At 53.3% G+C, this 17766-nt stretch overlaps 1 protein-coding gene across 18 annotated transcripts in view; it reads right to left on the bottom strand.

Annotated features, from left to right (window-relative positions):
- Positions 1–17766, bottom strand: part of MINK1 (misshapen like kinase 1) — a 64701-nt gene that overhangs the window by 4013 nt on the left and 42922 nt on the right. For 2 of the 18 annotated variants that reach the window (XM_028534258.2, XM_036033178.1), the window contains exons 2-23: positions 14998–15063; positions 13245–13301; positions 13048–13173; positions 10957–11067; positions 10415–10505; positions 9865–9995; positions 9492–9546; positions 9271–9349; positions 8841–9016; positions 8290–8359; positions 7705–7918; positions 4783–4899; positions 4227–4313; positions 3806–4024; positions 3414–3587; positions 2813–3079; positions 1962–2047; positions 1695–1805; positions 1435–1547; positions 919–1007; positions 677–700; positions 395–558 (exon numbers count right to left, since the gene is read on the bottom strand). In XM_028534258.2, the coding sequence (XP_028390059.1) occupies positions 395–558; positions 677–700; positions 919–1007; positions 1435–1547; positions 1695–1805; positions 1962–2047; positions 2813–3079; positions 3414–3587; positions 3806–4024; positions 4227–4313; positions 4783–4899; positions 7705–7918; positions 8290–8359; positions 8841–9016; positions 9271–9349; positions 9492–9546; positions 9865–9995; positions 10415–10505; positions 10957–11067; positions 13048–13173; positions 13245–13301; positions 14998–15063 (2627 nt within the window). The remainder of the gene's footprint in view (positions 1–394; positions 559–676; positions 701–918; positions 1008–1434; positions 1548–1694; positions 1806–1961; positions 2048–2812; positions 3080–3413; positions 3588–3805; positions 4025–4226; positions 4314–4782; positions 4900–7704; positions 7919–8289; positions 8360–8840; positions 9017–9270; positions 9350–9491; positions 9547–9864; positions 9996–10414; positions 10506–10956; positions 11068–13047; positions 13174–13244; positions 13302–14997; positions 15064–17766) is intronic. The other 16 variants (XM_028534265.2, XM_028534266.2, XM_028534260.2 and 13 more) reach the window with 11 other exon arrangements.

Here is a 17766-nt window from a genome sequence, read left to right as displayed (position 1 = left end):
AGGTCCTGCCTGCCACCCAAGTGTCACAGGAGCAAATGAGAGCAGGAGGCTTAGTGCTTTCAGTGCCTGTCTCTATTCAATACACGACGCACTCAGCCTCACTAAGCAGCCTTTGCCTCGCTGTTGGGTGTCCTGTGCCCAGCACTTGGGGAAGGCTGGTGGCAGAGAAGTGCCGGAAGAGATAGGACCCACCCCCCAGTGACAGGACATCGGGAGAGGGGTGGGAACCCAGCCCTACACCACACACTCTAGAGAAAGGGAGGAGAACTGACAGTCAGGGCTCCCCGCTCTGAGGGAAGAAGAATCACCTTCCCTCAGACTTTCCCCAGAGGCTCCTCCTCCCAACCTGCAACCCTTCTGTTGGGGTGCCTCCAATGTGGGAGTGCCCCCATACCGGGCCCCAGGGGTGTCTCTGCTGCCCTCTGATGGTTCGCCATTGCTTTCCTCGTCATCATCCTCACTGCTCTCCACCTCCTCGCTGGATGATGAGTAGTCCATGGCCTTCTTGGGAGGCCGAGGGGCCTCATCCAGGGTCCGCTCCTTCAGCAACACGAAATCCTGCAGGAGAGAGGCTGCGTGAGGAGGGGATGGGAGAGGGCAGGGGCACAAAGGATGCCAGAGGAGAAGGGGCAGGATCACAGGAGGGGCTCCCGCAAGCAGGTGCCTTCTCACTAACCTCACCAATGGCTCGCTTATAGCTCTGGGAGGGGCCACAGGGAAAGAAGGGCAGCCAGGAAGAGGCAGGAGAGAGGTTAACAAAGGTTAGTAACTGAGAAGTACATCTGGAATCCCGCAGCCCCTCCTCTCACACAGAGTAACGAAGCCCCCGCCCCTGGCACCCAGGCTTGAGATTCCAGAGCTGGCCCCGAAGTCCTGGACCAGAGAAGGCGGGGCCACAGCTGCCACCTGCTGACTTACTGCGGGCCGGCCTGGCCGTGAGCGGTGGTCATCAGGCTTGGCTTTGTTTCCAGGGGACAGCACTGGGGAGCTGTCCAGTTTGGAAGAGGCTGGATATGGCGTGGTGAGAGAAGGCAGGTCACTGACACCTGGACAGGGGATGACTTCAAACCCACATCCTGCACCCTGGCTGGTGCAGCTCAGTGGGTTGGACATCATCCCGCCGACCAAAGGGTCTCTGGTTCGATTCCCAGGTCAGGGTACGTGCCTGGGTTGTAGGCCAGGTGCCTGATGTTTCTCTCCCTCTTTCTCTCTCCCTTCTCCTCTCTCTAAAAATAAGAAAACCTTTGGGGTGAAAAAACCCCCACACCTTGGGATGACCTCTCAGGCTTGAGCCCCACAGGTCCGTGCCCAGCCCAGTCCAGCCCCTGTGCTACCTCTGACGGTATCTCAGGCCTTAGCTGCCAAGGGCAGGACCCACCCTGTGGGAGACTATGTCCAGGCCTCAGAGCAGGCGACCAGGCAAAGCTCACATACCTCCCACACGGTTCCGCTCCAGAGAGCCGGCCTGGGGGAGGTGCCCATGAGAGCCGGGGAGGACACTGTCCGAGCGCTCCCAGCCAGGGTCACTTCTTCTGAGGTCGGGGTTACTGTGGGAGAGCAGAGACAGGGTCAGGGAGACACAGTGCTCCCCTCCCTGGAGGGGGGGCTGAGCCGCACTGCAGAGGGAGCCATCACCAGGGGAGGCAGCTGACAGAAGTGAGGGTGGGAGTGAGCGGGGGGGACAACTCCATTACCTACAGGCGTTGGGCGGGCCAGGAGGCTGAGCGGGGGGCCCTGGAGGCTTGGGGCTCCCCCGCTCTGCCCTCCTTTGCAGATAGATTTGCCAGGCGGAGTTGCTGCGAGGTCTGTGAATGGAGCACAGGGGTGCCGGGGGCGAGGGCAGGGAGGGGGCTGAGGTGACTGGGTTTGGGCTTGCCCACCCCTAAATGGGTAACCTGGCAAACTCCCCTCTGCCCCCACCCCACTCCCTAGCCTGCCACCGGACTTCACCCAGGTGTTACCTGGCACGAACAGCCTGGGCTGGCCGAGACCCTCCGGCCCCACTGGTGTTAAGGGCAGTGGCGATAGATGAGGTCCTCTGAGGCACCTGAGGAGAGAACAAACAGGAGTCAGTGTGCTTGGTGCTGGCACTATGCTGGAAGCCATAAACATTTCATTCACACTGAGGCTCTGAAAGGTGCTTTCCTTGCTTTTATGAAGTAAGCTAAGCTCAGGGAAGCTAATGAGTTTGTCCGGGCTCATGAAGTTAGGAATGGCAGAGCTGGAATTCCAACCCAGGAAGTCTGCCCCTAGCGCTTCCCAAACACGCTGTGCATTCTTCCACTCCTGCACTCACCACAAGCCCTTTGTGTGCCCCCAGATGGGTACCCTCTTCAGGATGGGGGTCATGGTGGGTGCCTTGCCTTTCTCCTCCCTTCTAACCCCAAACCCACCTCTACCACGCTGTACCCCCGCTCACCCTCCATTTCTTCTCTTACTGTAGTTGGCCCTCAAACAACATGGGTTTGAACTGCGCAGGTCCACTTATATGTGGATGTTTTTCAAGAAAATGTACAGTACTGTAAACGTATTTTCTCTTCCTTGTGATTCTCTTAGTAACACTCTCTTCCCTCTAATTTACTTTACTATGCAGTAATATGATATACATAAAATACAAGATGGGTATTAACCAACTGTCTATGTTATTGGTAAGGTTTCTGGCCAACAGCGTGCTGTTAGTAATTAAGTTTTAGGACAGTTAAAAGTTACACTTAGATTATTTGTTCAGGGGGTCAGTGCCCCAAACCTCCACATTGTTTAAGGCTCAGCTGTATTTCTCTGCTGTTTCTGGGTCCCACAGGACTGTCCTTACCTTGGGTGGGGCCTCATTATCTTGCCGGACCCAGGCTGGGGGGTTCGGGCTGGGGCTGGGGCCAGGCCCTTCCGAGGTGGGGTCTGAATTCTGGCGGATGACAGCTCCTCGGGGACTGGGCGTGGCAGTGGGCGTGGGGGCAGCAGAGTCGGGGTCATGAGAAGCTGGGAAGGCAGCCAGGTTTCGGGTAGGCTGGTCCTGCAGGGACTGGGATCGGGGTACAGGTGCTGCATATGGCTTCAGCGGGACCCGGTGTGCCACCAGGCTCTGCAGGGAGAGACCAGGGAGGGTGGGCTGTCCACTCTGCACATCCCCACTTGTGAGCTGGGGCCTGGGCTGAGAGGAAGGGGCAAGTAAAGCCTCCAGCTTCCAATTTTCCTTTGAATGAAAGGGGCTCCTAGAGCCTGAGAATAGGTAAGATGCAGGAAGAGATATACAGCAGTGAGCAGGTGATGCCTCTGCCCATGCATCACGAGGTCTATGATCCCCGGCTAAGGATGTTGTGTGTGTGTGTGTGTGTGTGTGTGTGTGTGCGCGCGCGCCTGTGCCTAACAAAGCTCCCTACGTCTGTGTGTTAAGCCAGGAATGGGAAGAGACTTACCTTGTGTGGTCCCTCCTGGGGCTCCACCGGCCTCTGCATAGGAGGAGTTTGGGAAAGTGGCCCTGGGGGTCCAGGGGAGGCCTGGGGGATGGGGGGCTCAGGCCCTGTGCCGCCTGGCTTGGTCTTGGCCAAGGGAGAGTTCTGCTGCTTGTTCATCCTTGTTCTCTCTTCTACCTGCAATACGAAGGGTGCCAAGCAGACCAGCTTCTGTTTCTCTGCTCTCAAAATTTAGGTCCCTACCTGCCCTACCACTCCAACCCTCACGCCTGTGTAGAGCACCCCTTTCCCCTTCTCAGTGTCCGCCAGTGTGGAATGACTGCTTCTCACAGTACAGCCTCAGGCAGTGAGACTGGGAAGATGGTGTCCCAGGTGGCAAAAGAGGCAGTGAGTACCTCTCGGGCCCAGGCTGGCTTGTCAGCGGGGTTAATGCCCCGACTGTAATGGTACAGGGGCTTCCTATCCCCAGGAAGAACTTGCTGCTGCTGCTGCTTCTGAAGCTGCTGCTGCTGCTGCTGCTGCTGCAGAGACTTGAGGTAGGCATGCTCCTGCTGCAGTTGCCTCTGCAGACGCTCTGACTGCCGCTGCTCCTCCAGCTGCTTCCGCTTGTATTCCTGGGCCCAAGGGTAGGAAGAAAGGGCTCAGCAAGGTGTAGCCCTGGAAGTTAGAGTCGGCATGCCCTTTCTTTTCTCCTGCCTAGAGAGATGTCTTCCCTTGATGCCTGGGTGAGTCCCCTCCCCTGAAGTGTTTCCATCCCATTCCACAGAGAAGCTCTGAATATGCATCTTCCCAGAGGAAGCTGGGGGACCCCGTTACCAGCAGTAGGGCCTGTTCCTGGAGCAGCTGTTGCTGAAGGATCTCGAGCTGTCGCTGCTCCTCCTCTAGCCTGTGACGAATATATTCCTGGGGGGTGGGGGTGGGGTGGGGGGCAAAGGGCAGGGAAAGAGGAAAAGGCAGCGGCGGCGAAGGAGTTGGAGGAGGAGGAAGGGATCAGTGCGGGCAGGATGAGAAGGACAGCAGGGAAGAGCAATAGAGAGGACGGGGATGGGATGAACCCCAAAGAGGGCAGGGAATGAGGAGGAAGTCAGGGTGGAGGGCCCATGAGAGAAGGTGCAGGGGAGAGGAGTTGGGGATGGGCCAAGAGATGGGGAATGAAGGCACAGAGACAGGAGGAGGGCAGGGAGCCAGGGTTGGGGGTTGAAGGGTGGGAGAAAACAGAGAGAAAGAGTGAAGCTAGAAAAGATAGGAGGAATCTAGGGTTAGGGAAAGAAGGAGGAAAGGGTACTGGGGAGCAGGGAGGCAGGCAGCAGGAGCGGGCGGGGTGGCCAGGGGAGGGAAGGGGTGTGTGCAGTGTGTGCTGGGGGCGCTGTACCTGCTCCCGCTCGGCTTGCCGCCTCTCCTCCTCCCGCCTCAGGGCCTGCATGTCCTCCAGCCGCCGTTGCTGCTCCTTCTCCTGCAGCTTTCGCTGCTCCCTTTCCCGCCGCTGTTGCTGTGGGTGAAAAGAGGTGTGGTCTTAAGGGCTGCTCTGTACACTCAAGACAGCCTTGCAAGGAGGGACCCCAGCCCACTCCCGGACATCTCCTGGAAAGGGAACCCTTGCAGAATAGTCAGGGCAGGTCTCCTTCTCACTAGGGATGATGGTGAGAGAGAATGGCTTCAACTTGGTTCTACAAACCTACCTACCCTACACAGAAGCCCACAGGGATTTGGCTTGGGAAACATTACTTGTCCAAGGTAGCAATAGGCTTGGGACCAGAGAGACTAAGCAGCTGGCCACACTGGATAACACCTCCGCTATCCATTTTCCCACCAAAAAACAGAGTCAACAACAAACCCTTCAATACTCTTGGCCTCTCAATCTGTAAATCCAAATAGTGGACTGTAACCATAGCCTTTGGCCACAAGAGGGCAGCAGGTGCCCATGCACAGAAGGGCAACCAAGAGGAGAGGCACTTGGCCAGCTCCTTGGCAAACAAACATTGGTAGCTCAGGTTGCACTTCACTTTCCCAGTCTTTCTGACCAAAGAGCCTGCAGCCCCTGACCCCTCCCCTCCGGCCAAAAAAAGAAAAAGGAAAAGACCTGTATTAAAATGAATTTCTCCCACCCACCTCCAATCAGTACAACTGTAAAGACAGTACTTCTCAACAAATCTAAGCAAAAGTAAAAGGAAGTTCTTTAGAAGGACCTTTCAAGTTCAGAAAGAGAAACAAAGGGAAAGTTACAGAAAAAAAAAAAAAGAAAAAGAAAAGAGAAGAAGCCCTAAGAGGCCATTACAGTTGGGGGAACTTCACTGCCATTCTCTACACCCTGGCCTGGCAGGCCCGCTCCAGGAAACACCCTGGGAGACGCAATTTTTCTGCCCCTCAACTATCTGAGAACAGTATTTACTCAAAAAAATCTGCACTGCATTCTCTGGTAGCAGGTTTTCTTGCAGATTATTTTTTGTTCAACAAAGATTGTGGCCTGCTTTGGGGAGCAGTACACAGATGCTGTAGATGCTTCTATTACTTTTTTGTTAAGTTTGTTCTCTGTGAACTTTGAAGTCATATAATTGTTTCAACAAAAATTTTTATCATTTAATGCATATATATGTATGTATACATGTGTATATGTATACACACACACACACACACATTCACACATATATTTTAATCCTCACTGGAGGACATGTTTATTGATTTTAGAGAGAGGAAAGAAGAGACAAAGAGGGAGAAACAATGATTGGCTGCCTCCTGTACACACACCCTGACTGGGAATCAAACCCGCAATCTTTTGTTGTATAGGATGATGCTTCAACCAACTAAATCACCAGGCCAGGACACTTAAGGCATTTGCATTTTAAAAGCATTAAAATATTTTTTTCATCCTAAAATAAAGTTATGAATGTTCATGACCCATTCCAAAAATATTTTTTTATCCTCACCCAAGGACATTAAAAAAAAAAGATTTATTTATTTTTAGGGCAAGGGGAAGGAAGGGAGAAAGAGAGGAAGGGGAACATCAGTATGCAAGAGAAACATTGATTGGTTGCCTTTCACACATTTTCAGCCAGGGACCTAAGCTCAGGCATGTGCCCTACTGGGAATCAAACCGGCAACCTTTTGGGGTTTGTGGGATGACACCCAACCCACTGAGCCACACCAGTCAGGACCACTTAAGGCATTTTTAAAATCAACCTATACCTTGCCTTTCCCACCATGCTCCCCTGAAAAATAAATAAATACATTTAAATATATCTTTATACAGATACAAGTATCTTTTAAACTGGTACTGATGGTGTTAAAAAAAAACTGCAGCGCACTGGCTGGTGTGGCTCAGTGGATTGAGTGCTGGCCTGTGAACCAAAGGGTCGCTGGTTTGATTCCCAGTTGGGGTGCATGCCTGGGTTGTGGCCAGGTCCCCGGTTGGGGGCGTGTGAGAGACAGCCACACATTGATGCTTCTTTCCCTCTCTTTCTCCCTCCCTTCCTCTCTCTCTAAAAATGGATGAGTAAAATCTTTTTTAAAAAACTGCAGATATTTAAAAATAATATTCTCTATTAAAATGAATTTCTCCCATCTATGTCCCATTAGTTCAGCTGACAAGACTATCCGTTCCAGCAAATGTAAGCCAAAAAAAATTAAAAGTAAAATGGTCCTTTTTAAAAAAATGGTTATTCACTTTAGAGAGAAAGGGAGATAGAGAAACATCGATGTGAGAGAGAAACATTGATTGGTTGCTTCCCATACGCGTCCCAACCGGGAACTGAACCTGCATCCTACGTCTGTGCCCTGACCAGGAATTGAATCCACTACCTTTTTATGTAGGGGATAACACTCCAACCAACTATGCCACCTGGCCAGGGATGAAAGAAGGGTCTTCAGAAGCCTCTTTTTTATGTTCAGACAAAACAACTGCTTGACAGTAAGACGTCCAGGGGCCTGAAGTGTTTGCAGGCAGAGTTCTAAATCCCCCAAATTTAAGGTAAACGGAGCCAGACAAACCAAGGGGGGAAGTATGTATAAACAAGGACAGGGATAGTCCTGTCCGTGGGGAACCAGTATTGCTTTTCAGAAATGGTTCTGCTCTAAAGGAACGCTGATAGCACACCCATCCACACAGGGCTGCCAAGCAGGCAGTGTACCTGGGGGCGCGCCTTCTTACAGAGGACACACCCTCTCTACACAAACTGAACAGAGGGGTTAGGAAACCTTGGCTCGCTCCCTCTCCTCCCCACTGCCCTAGTGGAAGCAGGGATGGGACCAGAACAGGCTGCTCCCCGGGCCTGGCCCAGGCCCTCCCCAGACACCCCACCTCCTCAACACGCCGCCGCTCTTCCTTCTGCTCCTCAATGCGGCGCTGCCGCTGGTGCAGGAGGTGTTTGATGTGTGCCTCAGGATCTCGCTGCTGCTGCTGCTGTAGCTGCTGCTGCTGCTGCTTTAAAGCCTCTGAGTTACTCTTATTCTCTTGCTGGAGCCGGAGAAATTCCCGGCGCAGTGTGGACTCGCCGGGCACGTTCATGATGGAGCTGGGTCAGGGTGGCACAATGAAGGTTGGAGTCAGAACCCAGTCATTTCCCACTCTCATGCCTGGGAAGCCACCTGAATGGGTGTTTTACCTGGACCAGAGAGTGCCTCTGGTCACTCCCAGGTGACCAGGAAAACTGCTCTCCCCACTGTCCAGTCTTGGGCCCGGTCCTCCAGTGATATCCCACCCGGCAGCCTCGAATCACCCTCTCCCCAACACTTGCTCCTTTATTCCACCTCTTCTCAGCACTCAGAGGTTGTTTTATGAGTCTCTAACCCACCATTCCCAGACAGATAGTCCCCAAGCCAGAACCACTGGTGTCCCCTCAGATGGAACGTGATGGCCCTCAAACTCCACCTGTGAACAGCCCACCTTGGCTCGCCTTCCTCTCCATGGCTGTCATCTTCCTCTTCGCTGCCGCTGTATTCATATTCTGTCTCCTCTGCAGGGGGGAGATCACTGCTGTTTCTTCACTCAGTGCCCCAGACCCCACCCTGGCCTAGGGAGACCTCAGATGGGGATAACCAATAAGGTCTGTCTGGATGGCCACGCACCTGGGTCCCTGCCCACCTCCTTGGAGCAATGGAATGACGGTGGGTCTCGGGTTTGGGCCTGGACAGACATGGAGGTTAGACCCCATAATGGGTGGGATGTGGCTGAACGTGCGTGCACTCGCAAATGAATGTGCTCAACAGGAAGCTTATGTAAGGAGGTCACAGTCATGTGGAAGACTGATTTGGACTGGTGCTAAGAGAAAATGCACTCCAGGGCTGGACATTTGAGAAAGGCGATCTCTTTGGATAGGTAAAACTGGGGTCTGGGAGGGGAGCCGGAATGGGAGCCAGGAGGAGCCAGGGCTGGTGAAGAAGAGCAGAGGCTGAAGTGTGTCCTGAGATCTGCCACCGCCCTCCTCCCCCACTGACCTTTCTCGCCTCGCTTTTTCCGAGACCGGTCGATGTGGTCCTTGAGCTGGATGCGGACCTGCCGCTCCGTGGGCTGGTCCCGGATGAAGGGGAACTTCAGCAGCTGCTCCGTTGGTGGGCGGCTCAGGTAAGTCTTGATGAGACATGTGTCAATGAAGTCGATGAACTTCTTAGACCTAGAAACAATGGCTCACACTAGAAGGGCCCCCTTGGAAGGGGGTGTCACAGGAGGAAAAGGGGAGCCCATTCATCAAAAAGCTATCTTGACATCCCTCCTGTCTTCTCCATATCCCAACACCAGCGCCCCCTAACCCTCTGGCTGCAGTACTGCAGTACCAGCCCCGCCCAGCACCTCTCCTACAGTACAGACCCAAGCCTGAAGCAGGGGGTTATCATGGGGGTCCTTGTCCAAAGACCTTCCTAGACCTACCACTTCTTGGACTTGAGCCTGGGTGGCGGGTTCCGAGGGATGAGGAAGAGAGCTCGCATGGGATGCATGTCACAGAGAGCTGGGACACAGAAGAGACCCAATCAGTCCCTTTGCCATGCTGGGAGACTAAAGGAGCCCTTCTCACCACGACCTCCCATGGCCTGCCTCTGCCCTACGGCCACCTTCTGGGCCCTCCTTTCTCTCCCATACTCCGCACTTACGAGGGGCTCCCTCTGCCATCTCGATGGCTGTGATTCCTAGAGACCAAATGTCACTCTGCGGAGGGGAGAGAAGGCACAGGTCAATGTTCCTGACAACAGTCTTCAACCGCTACCCCTGGACCCTTCAGAACCACTTCCTGGCCCACATCCCCTGCTGAGGCCCCTCTCTGCTAACCTGCGTGTCCTCCAACTCAGCCAGTACTCCCTCCTTGCCCTGCCACAAAGCGCTCCCCACACAGCTGACCCCTCACATCATTAGACCTTCACTTTGTTCCCCAAACGGCTTAAGCCCCCAATATTTTCAATCTGCCCATTGCCCCATCTCACTTCCTGCCCTTGGCTGCCTCCACGCTCCATACAGTCTGTTTCGTACCCTGTAATCGTAGGTGGCATCAGGGTTCTCATCACAGGCAATGACTTCCGGTGCCATCCAGTAGGGGGTCCCAATGAAAGTGTTTCGCCTGCCCACAGTTCGGTCCAACTGAGCACTCACCCCAAAATCCACTGAGAAGACAGGGAGGGAGGGCTCATAACAGTGTCACACCTGCTCCCCTCATCTTGGACCCAGCAAGGCAGCTAAGGTCTTTGCTCTACTCAGACACTCCCTGGAGCCTCTTCCAGCCCATCAACATCCTGCAGAGCCTAACCTAGTCTTCCTGCACCTTGAGGAGAAAGCTAAGATGAAAGAACCATGGGACAACATCCCAGATCAAAACATCCCATCTCCCCAGAAGGACCTGCACAGGACACAATGAGCAGGAAGGGAAAAACCGATTTTTCAGCAGAAGGCAAGGCATCGCCAGGGAGGAGATGAGAAAGCAAGCCTCCCAGCCTACAGGTTGTCGGGCTTCAACCACCAGAGGGAAAAGGGGACTGTGTCCTGGAGGTGAGTGGGCCCATCTGCACAGAAGGAGTCAGCGCACCTAGCTTGACCTCGGCATTCTCCGTCAGCAGTACGTTCTGCCCCTTGATGTCTCGGTGAATCACCTTGTGGGCGTGGAGATGGGCCAGACCCTGGAGCAGGAGAGTAGGAGAAATTAGCCTTGGTGCTGGAGGGGGTGGGACAGAAGAAGACTTGGACTGACTAAAACAAGGGGGTGGAGGGAGTCATCAGTCTGGGTGGGCTGGGCAATGGGAGCTGGCCCTCTCCACATGCTGCCAAGGACATGCTGAGCTTTTCTGGAGAGCTCCCTTGGCATGGTGGCTCCTGGGAATTCCTAGCAGATGCGGTTGCAAGCGGAAAAGTAGTGGAACTTAGAAACAGAGGTACCTGTCTCCTCCAATAAATAGTTTGAGAGTCCCCAAAGTTAGGACTCTGTCTCCAGCCCCAACTAGATTTGGCCATCTGCCCCTTAAAGAGGGCGCCATCCCATTTCCTCCTCAGTGCAGGGAGGGTCCATGCCAGGGAGAAGCTCCAGGGGGGCTGGCCCAGGAGCAGGAGGCAGGGGAGGGGCCTGGCGCTCACCCGCAGAATCTCCCTGCAGATGTAGGCGATACAGTCCTCCTTCAGGGCGTTCCCTTTTGTGTTCTTTACCAGGTCGGTCACGGAACCAGCACCACAGAACTCCATCACCAGCTATGGTCCCAGGGAGCACCGAAAGGGAAAGCAGAAGTTAGGTAAGCCCTCTTTCCTCTTCCAGCCCCCTGGAGGAGAGCCAGAGGCCTTGAGGCCACGACTGGTATAAGCTGGGAAGGAGGGGCCACGTGACCCCCTGGCAAAGGCCAGAGAACTTCCCGAGACTAGGAGAACAGGGGGAAGGGAACACAGCTGGAAGAGACAGGGAGGGTGGTCTGGGGATGGTCTGTGCCCAGCGTAGGAACCCGAGGAGTCCCTGACACTGCAGATGTGATGAGGAGGGTATGTGCATTTTCCTTGGGGAGTGGTCCAATGTTCTCATCGGATCCTCTTTGGGACCCACAACCCTAAAGTGGTTAAGAACTACTGCTTTGGAGCAAGGTTGGCAAACTATGGTCAATGAGCTAAGCATAGTTTTTGCGTTTTTAAATGGCTGACAAAAAGTAAAGAACCATATGACATGTAAATTGGAATGTCCTAAATGAAGACTGTTGGGGATACAGCGATGCCCATTCATTTATACACTGTCTATGGCTGCTTTCACGGTACAATGGGTGAGCTGAGTAGTTGTGACAGACAGTAGGACCCACAAAAGCCCCAAATATTTACTATCTGGCCCTTCACAGAAGAAGTTTGACGGCCTCTCATCCTGAGGCAAGAAAGGGGCCAGAATCAGCAATGCTGCTGGTCTGCTAGAGGCCAAACAGCGCATGGGGTCCACCAGAGAGCTGCAGGAGGGAACCTGGTGGCACTTTGGGAGAAACTCCCCAGAGGCAAGGCCACAGCAGGGAGATGAGGAGAGCTCCCTGCGGCAGCTCTGGGGAAGAACCACGGAGACCCAGAGGCAGGTGCCAAAAGGGAAGTCCCCCTGGTGACCAGCACATCTGTCCAAACGTTTTCACGGTATCTTTTCTAAAAGCCACACCCAAAGCAGAAAAGGTAGGAAGACAGGTACATTTGCATATGCAAGAATAATTTACCTATGTCCCACTTCTGAGCCTAGTATGACAGGAAGACAATGTCCAACAGGTCCAGAAGGGGGCGCCTGGTCACTGGCCCTCAAGCATCTCTCACTTGACTACACAGTTGGCAGGTAAGCCTACCTGACACATCACTCACCTTTCCTTGTGTGTATGAAATGTATTTGTGTGTGTGCATGGGTATGTCTATGTACCTTCAAAAAGACTTTAGTACCTCAAAAGCAGGGACCCTGATTTATACTTATCTGTGCAGGGTGCACAGAAGGTGCTCAGTAAGTACTCACTCATTTGGCAACTGCTGCCAGGGGAGCTGTGGCATGAGCTCCGACCCCTGGCACCACCCCCCTCCCCAGCCCCAGCCCAGCCCTGGCCAGGTTCCTTGCTGCTCTGTCCTTGGGACTGGCTGAGTACTAGAGAGGACAAGGCTGAGGAGTCAGCTGGCACCAGTGCCCAGGTAGGGAGGGTGAAGGAATTAGGAATGTTCTGAGCCAGGTGGGAATTCGAGGGAGGCCAAAAGTGCTACAGTGAGCTCTGGTTAGGGCAATCATCCAGAAGGGCTTGTACACTGCCAGGAGGGGTCCAAGCCGTCTGTCGCCTACCACAGATATTTTGGTCTGTTCCTTTCCTAGGAGCTGTGCCAGTGCAGGAGAACTCATGAACTAACCTCCCTGTGGTCTCTTCCAGCTCTTGCTAGGATTACATTGCTTGCTACCTATGAAGTGCCTGCTGGACCCAGGGTAAGGTACTGGTGAGGGCAAAAGTAGGGGCAAAGCCCAGAACCCCTGCTACCAAAACGCCCAGAGAACAAGAGGCTGCAAAGTGTTGGGGGGCTCTGTGTGGGTCAGGAGGTCCCTTAATCCATACACAGGAGAGGCTGTGGGACTGACTAGAGGGCTGGCGAGGAGACTCCGGGCACTGACTTGAGTTTCAAACAAGCAGCCTGGAGACAGACAGGGCGAGGGGGAGGGGGCAGGGGAACGGGCTAGAGGACACTTCTCACCCAGAGCTGGTCGTCATTTCCAGGGGGGCTCTTCTTGATGAAGGCCCCATAGTAGGTGGCAATGTTGCGGTGGTGAGAGTATTTTTTCAACATGTTGATCTCCTGTTTGATCTCCTCTTCCTCGTCCTAGGCAAGTGGGAGGCGGTGAGCCCCATTCTCATGCCCCAACCCTCCCTCTGCCCCGAGCCGCTCCCTACCTCCGTGACATCCATGACCTTGATGGCAGCCAGCTGCCCAGTCTTGACGTGCCGACCCTGTGGACAGAGACAGGCACAGAGGGATGTGGGTCCACACTCAAGGAGGGCTTGATTCTGGAAGAAGCTACACCTTTGGCTTTTTGTCTTAGAAAATGTCTCTCATGGTGGCTGGACATCTCAGTTTAGGGACTTGGTCACAGGAGTAACTGGGCTGCAGAAAAACTACGAAGAATGAATTTCCAAGCTCTGTGCTTGATAAAGATGAAGGGTCTGCTCCCCTAAAATACTCGGGAGAAACGAGTGACAGACATTATGTTCTGTCCCAGCCTCTCTGGCTTGGACTTCCTGCAGTTTGAAAGTCAGAGCAGGCAGTGAGAGATACCTTCTCCATCCTCAGATGGAGCTGGAGGGAGCCGGGGCGGGAGGGCCCGAGCCTCTCTCTCTCCATCTTCTGTGCAAGGCAAGCTGCGTCCTCAACCAGCCCCCTCTGGATAGAAGGCTGTTCCCAGGATGCCCCACCAGCTCCTGTCAGGTGTTTTATGTTGTTGACAGGAAAGAATTAAGACAGAGCTGAGGTTTTAGGGAACTCCGGGAAACGAGGAAGGGCCAACTGACACGTGTCAGTGGACCCATTGCCAGGGCTAATGGGAAGGAACTTCTTCCACAGCGTGGCCCTGCTATCCCCCTCAACCCCCACTCCTGAAATTCCTAGCAGGAGCCATCTGGGACTCGAACACGAAAGTCTGGGCTTCCTGGGGAAGAGCAGGGTGAGGGGAGGTAGCCCCTCATGAGGATGAACATGGGTACTGCCAGGCCATGGATTATTTTTATGCTCAGCAGTCATTCAAGACCCCAAGCCCAGAAAAGCAGCCCAGAACACAGAGCTATGATTTCCATGGCAACAACTAGGCAAGAGATAGGAAATGGGGGGAGGGGGTGCCTGTTTACCAAAGCTTACATGGAAGAAGGGTAAAAAGAAAGGCAGGTGGTCCCAGTGACCCCAAAAACAGGCCCCCGAGACACAGAGAGTTGTGAATAGACCCAGCATCGTGTCTGGAGACGAAGAAGCCAGTGTGTGTTCTGGGGGCCTCCAGCTCTGGGGCAGCATCCACCTTGAACATCTCTCTGCTGTGCCCCACCCCCCCCTCCCCATTCAAGTGTGACCAGTGATCAGGCCAATGAGAGGGCTGAGCTGGCCAGGCTAAAAGCTGCAATCAGTGGCTGAGGAAATACCACTTCTGTGGGAGAAAGGCAGCCTCAAAAGCAGAAGGCCTGCTGCAGGCCAGCTGTGGGAGCTCAAGAAAGCCACTTCCCCTCTGCAGAAGGTCACTCATCAGATCCCGCCCACTCTAAGCCCTGGACTTCTCTGTTGTCTTGGGCCTGAGCCCAAGCTCTACTTTGGCCTGAGCTCTACTCTAAACTCCCAGGTGAGTTCTGATACGTATGTCCCCATACCATTCCCTCTGCCTTCATCTGTTTCTTTGTCATATCCCATTCAACTCCAGACCTGCTACTGCCACACCCAGGCATAGCTCTAAACTCAGGCAAAGGCCAGAAAAAACACGCCACTTCTTGCTGCTTCCTCCCCTCAGTACTTCTATTCCCCTCTCCTTTCTCTCCCTTTCCCCAGAGCCCCCAGCCTCTACAATCTCCCATAACCCCTCCAATTTCCTGACCTGGAATACACTTCTTCCACCCCTCCTGAGAGGGCCCTATGGGAGACAGTCATGTTCCCACACCATTAGAGTCTCACCTTGTACACCTGTCCGTAGGTTCCATTGCCAACCACCTCTACCAGCTCAAAGATTCCAGCAGGGTCCTGGGGGAGAGGGGAGAGGGAGAGAAAGAGTAAGATATCAGGACTTCAGAAAGAGATCATGTAGCCTGGGGAGTGAGGGGAGAAGGCGTTCAGTCAGGCGAGGAGAGTGAAGACTAGGTTATCAGGAGGGGCCGCAGGAGGGAGCACTGAGGGCCAGCTCTACCCTTCTCCTGGATTGGTTCAGAGTTTGTGTTTTATGGGAAAAGTCCCAAGGAGATGAGAGAAAACAGAAGCCAGAGCCCCCAGCTGGCTTTTCAAAGATGTGCTCTGATTTTAAACTCAGTGACAAACTCTGAAAGCCTGTAACCTATCAGCAAAACAGGGTGGCTGAGTGGCCACCTCTGGGGTTGGTGTCAACTTTAAATGAAGCAACGCTCATAAAACACTTAGGACATGCCTGGCACACAGTGCGTGTATAGTACGAGTTACTTACAGTTATCAACCTTTTCAAAGCAGGGATGAGGGAAGCCAGCAGGGAGCTGGAATTGGAGAGCCACCACCCTTTTGTCACTTCCCCCTTTCCAGTCCTCTCAAGACTGAGGGCTTCAGAGCCAGTGTCTGTGGCCTTTGTAGGGGTAGGAAGGACATCTAGGTGGGGAGGGAGGGCAGGTGTCAGTGAGAGGGCCACTGGGAGGGGCAGATGAGAAGGAAGAACTTTCAGTTCCAGCTTTCCTGAGCCAAGCGGTGCCAGGAGGAGAGGGCCCCGAGAGCTCAGACAAAGCCTCTAAAGAGGCTCATCGCCTGCTGGGCCAAGAGCAGGCAGCCTGGCTGAGTAGCGCAGCTGCCTGGAGCCGCCCACAGCCTCCTGGCAGGGCTTCTTTTTTGAGGGAGAGAGAGGCTGGAAAGTGGGGCTGCAAGCTGAGAGCGAGCCTGGCTCCTGCGCTCCTGCAGGCTGGGCAGACCCTCTGGCCACCTGCAGGGTGAGAGGGCAGGCACAAAGCGAGGCTGCCACTTAGGAAACAAACTCTCCAGGCAGTGCTTGGGCCTCTGTGCTGATAACCCTAAAAATACATAATCTAAAACTCCTTTCTCCCTGGCTTTGAAAACCAATATAGGATTTCTAAAAACAAAACAAAACAAAAAACAAACAAACAACAAACAAACAAACAAAACAAGCCCTGAATTGTGTGGCTCCATGAATTGAGTGCCAGCCTGCACACCAAAGGGTCGCCAGTTCAATACTCGGTCAGAACACATGCCTGGGTTGCAGGCCGTGTAAGAGGCAACTGATCCATGTATCTCTGGCACACTGCTTTCTCTCCCTCTTTCTCCCTCCCTTCCCCTCTTTATTACTCCCTTTATTACTCTCTAGAAATAATAAAATCTTAAAACAAAAACAAAACAAACCCAAACAAATCAAAAGAATCCTTCATTCTGCATCCACTGAAGCAAGAACACAGAACATACCTTGGGCAAGGCTGGAGACCAGGCAGAGACCAGCCCAAGGCCTTTCTTAGAACATCCTCACTGTACAGTGTCTCTGTCCATCTTCTCAGAGATGGGAACTGGAGTGCTAGAAATGTACTTGCCCTCTCAGAGCACATACTACCATGCACTGTAACTGTGTACTTACTTGTCTACAAATTCCCAAAAGGGAGGTCCTCCTTGTTTACCAGTGTCCAGCACCCACCTAACCCAGAGCCCAGCCCAGAGTGGCCTGAAAGAACGTCCCAAACCTGCTCCAGGGAAGACCTGAAAGTAGAAGAGGATTCCTTCTACGTGGTCTGAAGGGGTCTGGGCTGACCAAACCAGGTATTTTGTGGTTCTATGTTCAATTATTTAGCTCCAGCTGAAGTTCCTTTTAAAACAAACAAACAAACAAACAAACAAACAAACAACCTTGAACGGGTCTAAGAAAACGGCAGGCCCCATCGGAAAGGAAGATATTGCCACTGCAGTGTGGGGCCAATGAGAGGTCTGTCTGAACCTGAGAGATGCAAGGCACCTGGAGGAAGGTATTCTGTCTGCAAATCTAGACTTAAAGAAAAGGAATCCAGTTCCCTAAAAATCTCCCCGAGGAAGGGCTTGTCCATTTTGGGGCCTCTGACTGCTGGCAAGTCCTTTTTTGTGTCTGATTTAGTTCTTTCTAGGTGGATGGAGACAAGGAAAAAGGACATATGGTCACAATTTTCTAGACACTCCTAACCTAAAATATGATGGGCCTGTTAAGAGTCACAATGATATACCATTATCACCTCAAATCAGCACAAACAGATTTAATTTTATAATCTTAGCTCCAACTCTGTCTCCTCCCTGTATGTTTGGGAGGCACTGAGGAATGAAAGAACTGGGTTCAGATACTGATTTAATGGTTTCAAGCCAGTTTTCTGACCCACAAGCAAGGATAACCACACTAGCTTGAAAGGGTTATTCTGAGAATTAGGCTGAGACCATGAATGTGACTGAGCAGTTACAGACCTACTGTCCTCCACAGAGCACCCTCCACAGGGACGATCCCCTTACCCTTCTCAAGAGAAACACCATTTTCTGCACCAAAACCCCCAGCTCTGTGCCATTCCTCTGCATGCCCACTCCTTCCTTCTCCACGTCACAGTCACCCTGTCCTTTCTCCCTTCACATGTCCCTGTTTGTCCCTTCCTCTCAATTCCTAAAGCTGCCACCCAGGCCAATCCCTTCTCTTTTCCCTCCTGGAGCTCCTGCCTCACCACTCTGCCTTCTGCTGCTGTGCCAGATTTAAGCCTC

Source organism: Phyllostomus discolor, chromosome 8, assembly GCF_004126475.2.
Source record: "Phyllostomus discolor isolate MPI-MPIP mPhyDis1 chromosome 8, mPhyDis1.pri.v3, whole genome shotgun sequence".
Lineage (NCBI taxonomy): Eukaryota > Metazoa > Chordata > Mammalia > Chiroptera > Phyllostomidae > Phyllostomus > Phyllostomus discolor.
This window is presented reverse-complemented; position numbering and strand designations above follow the sequence as displayed.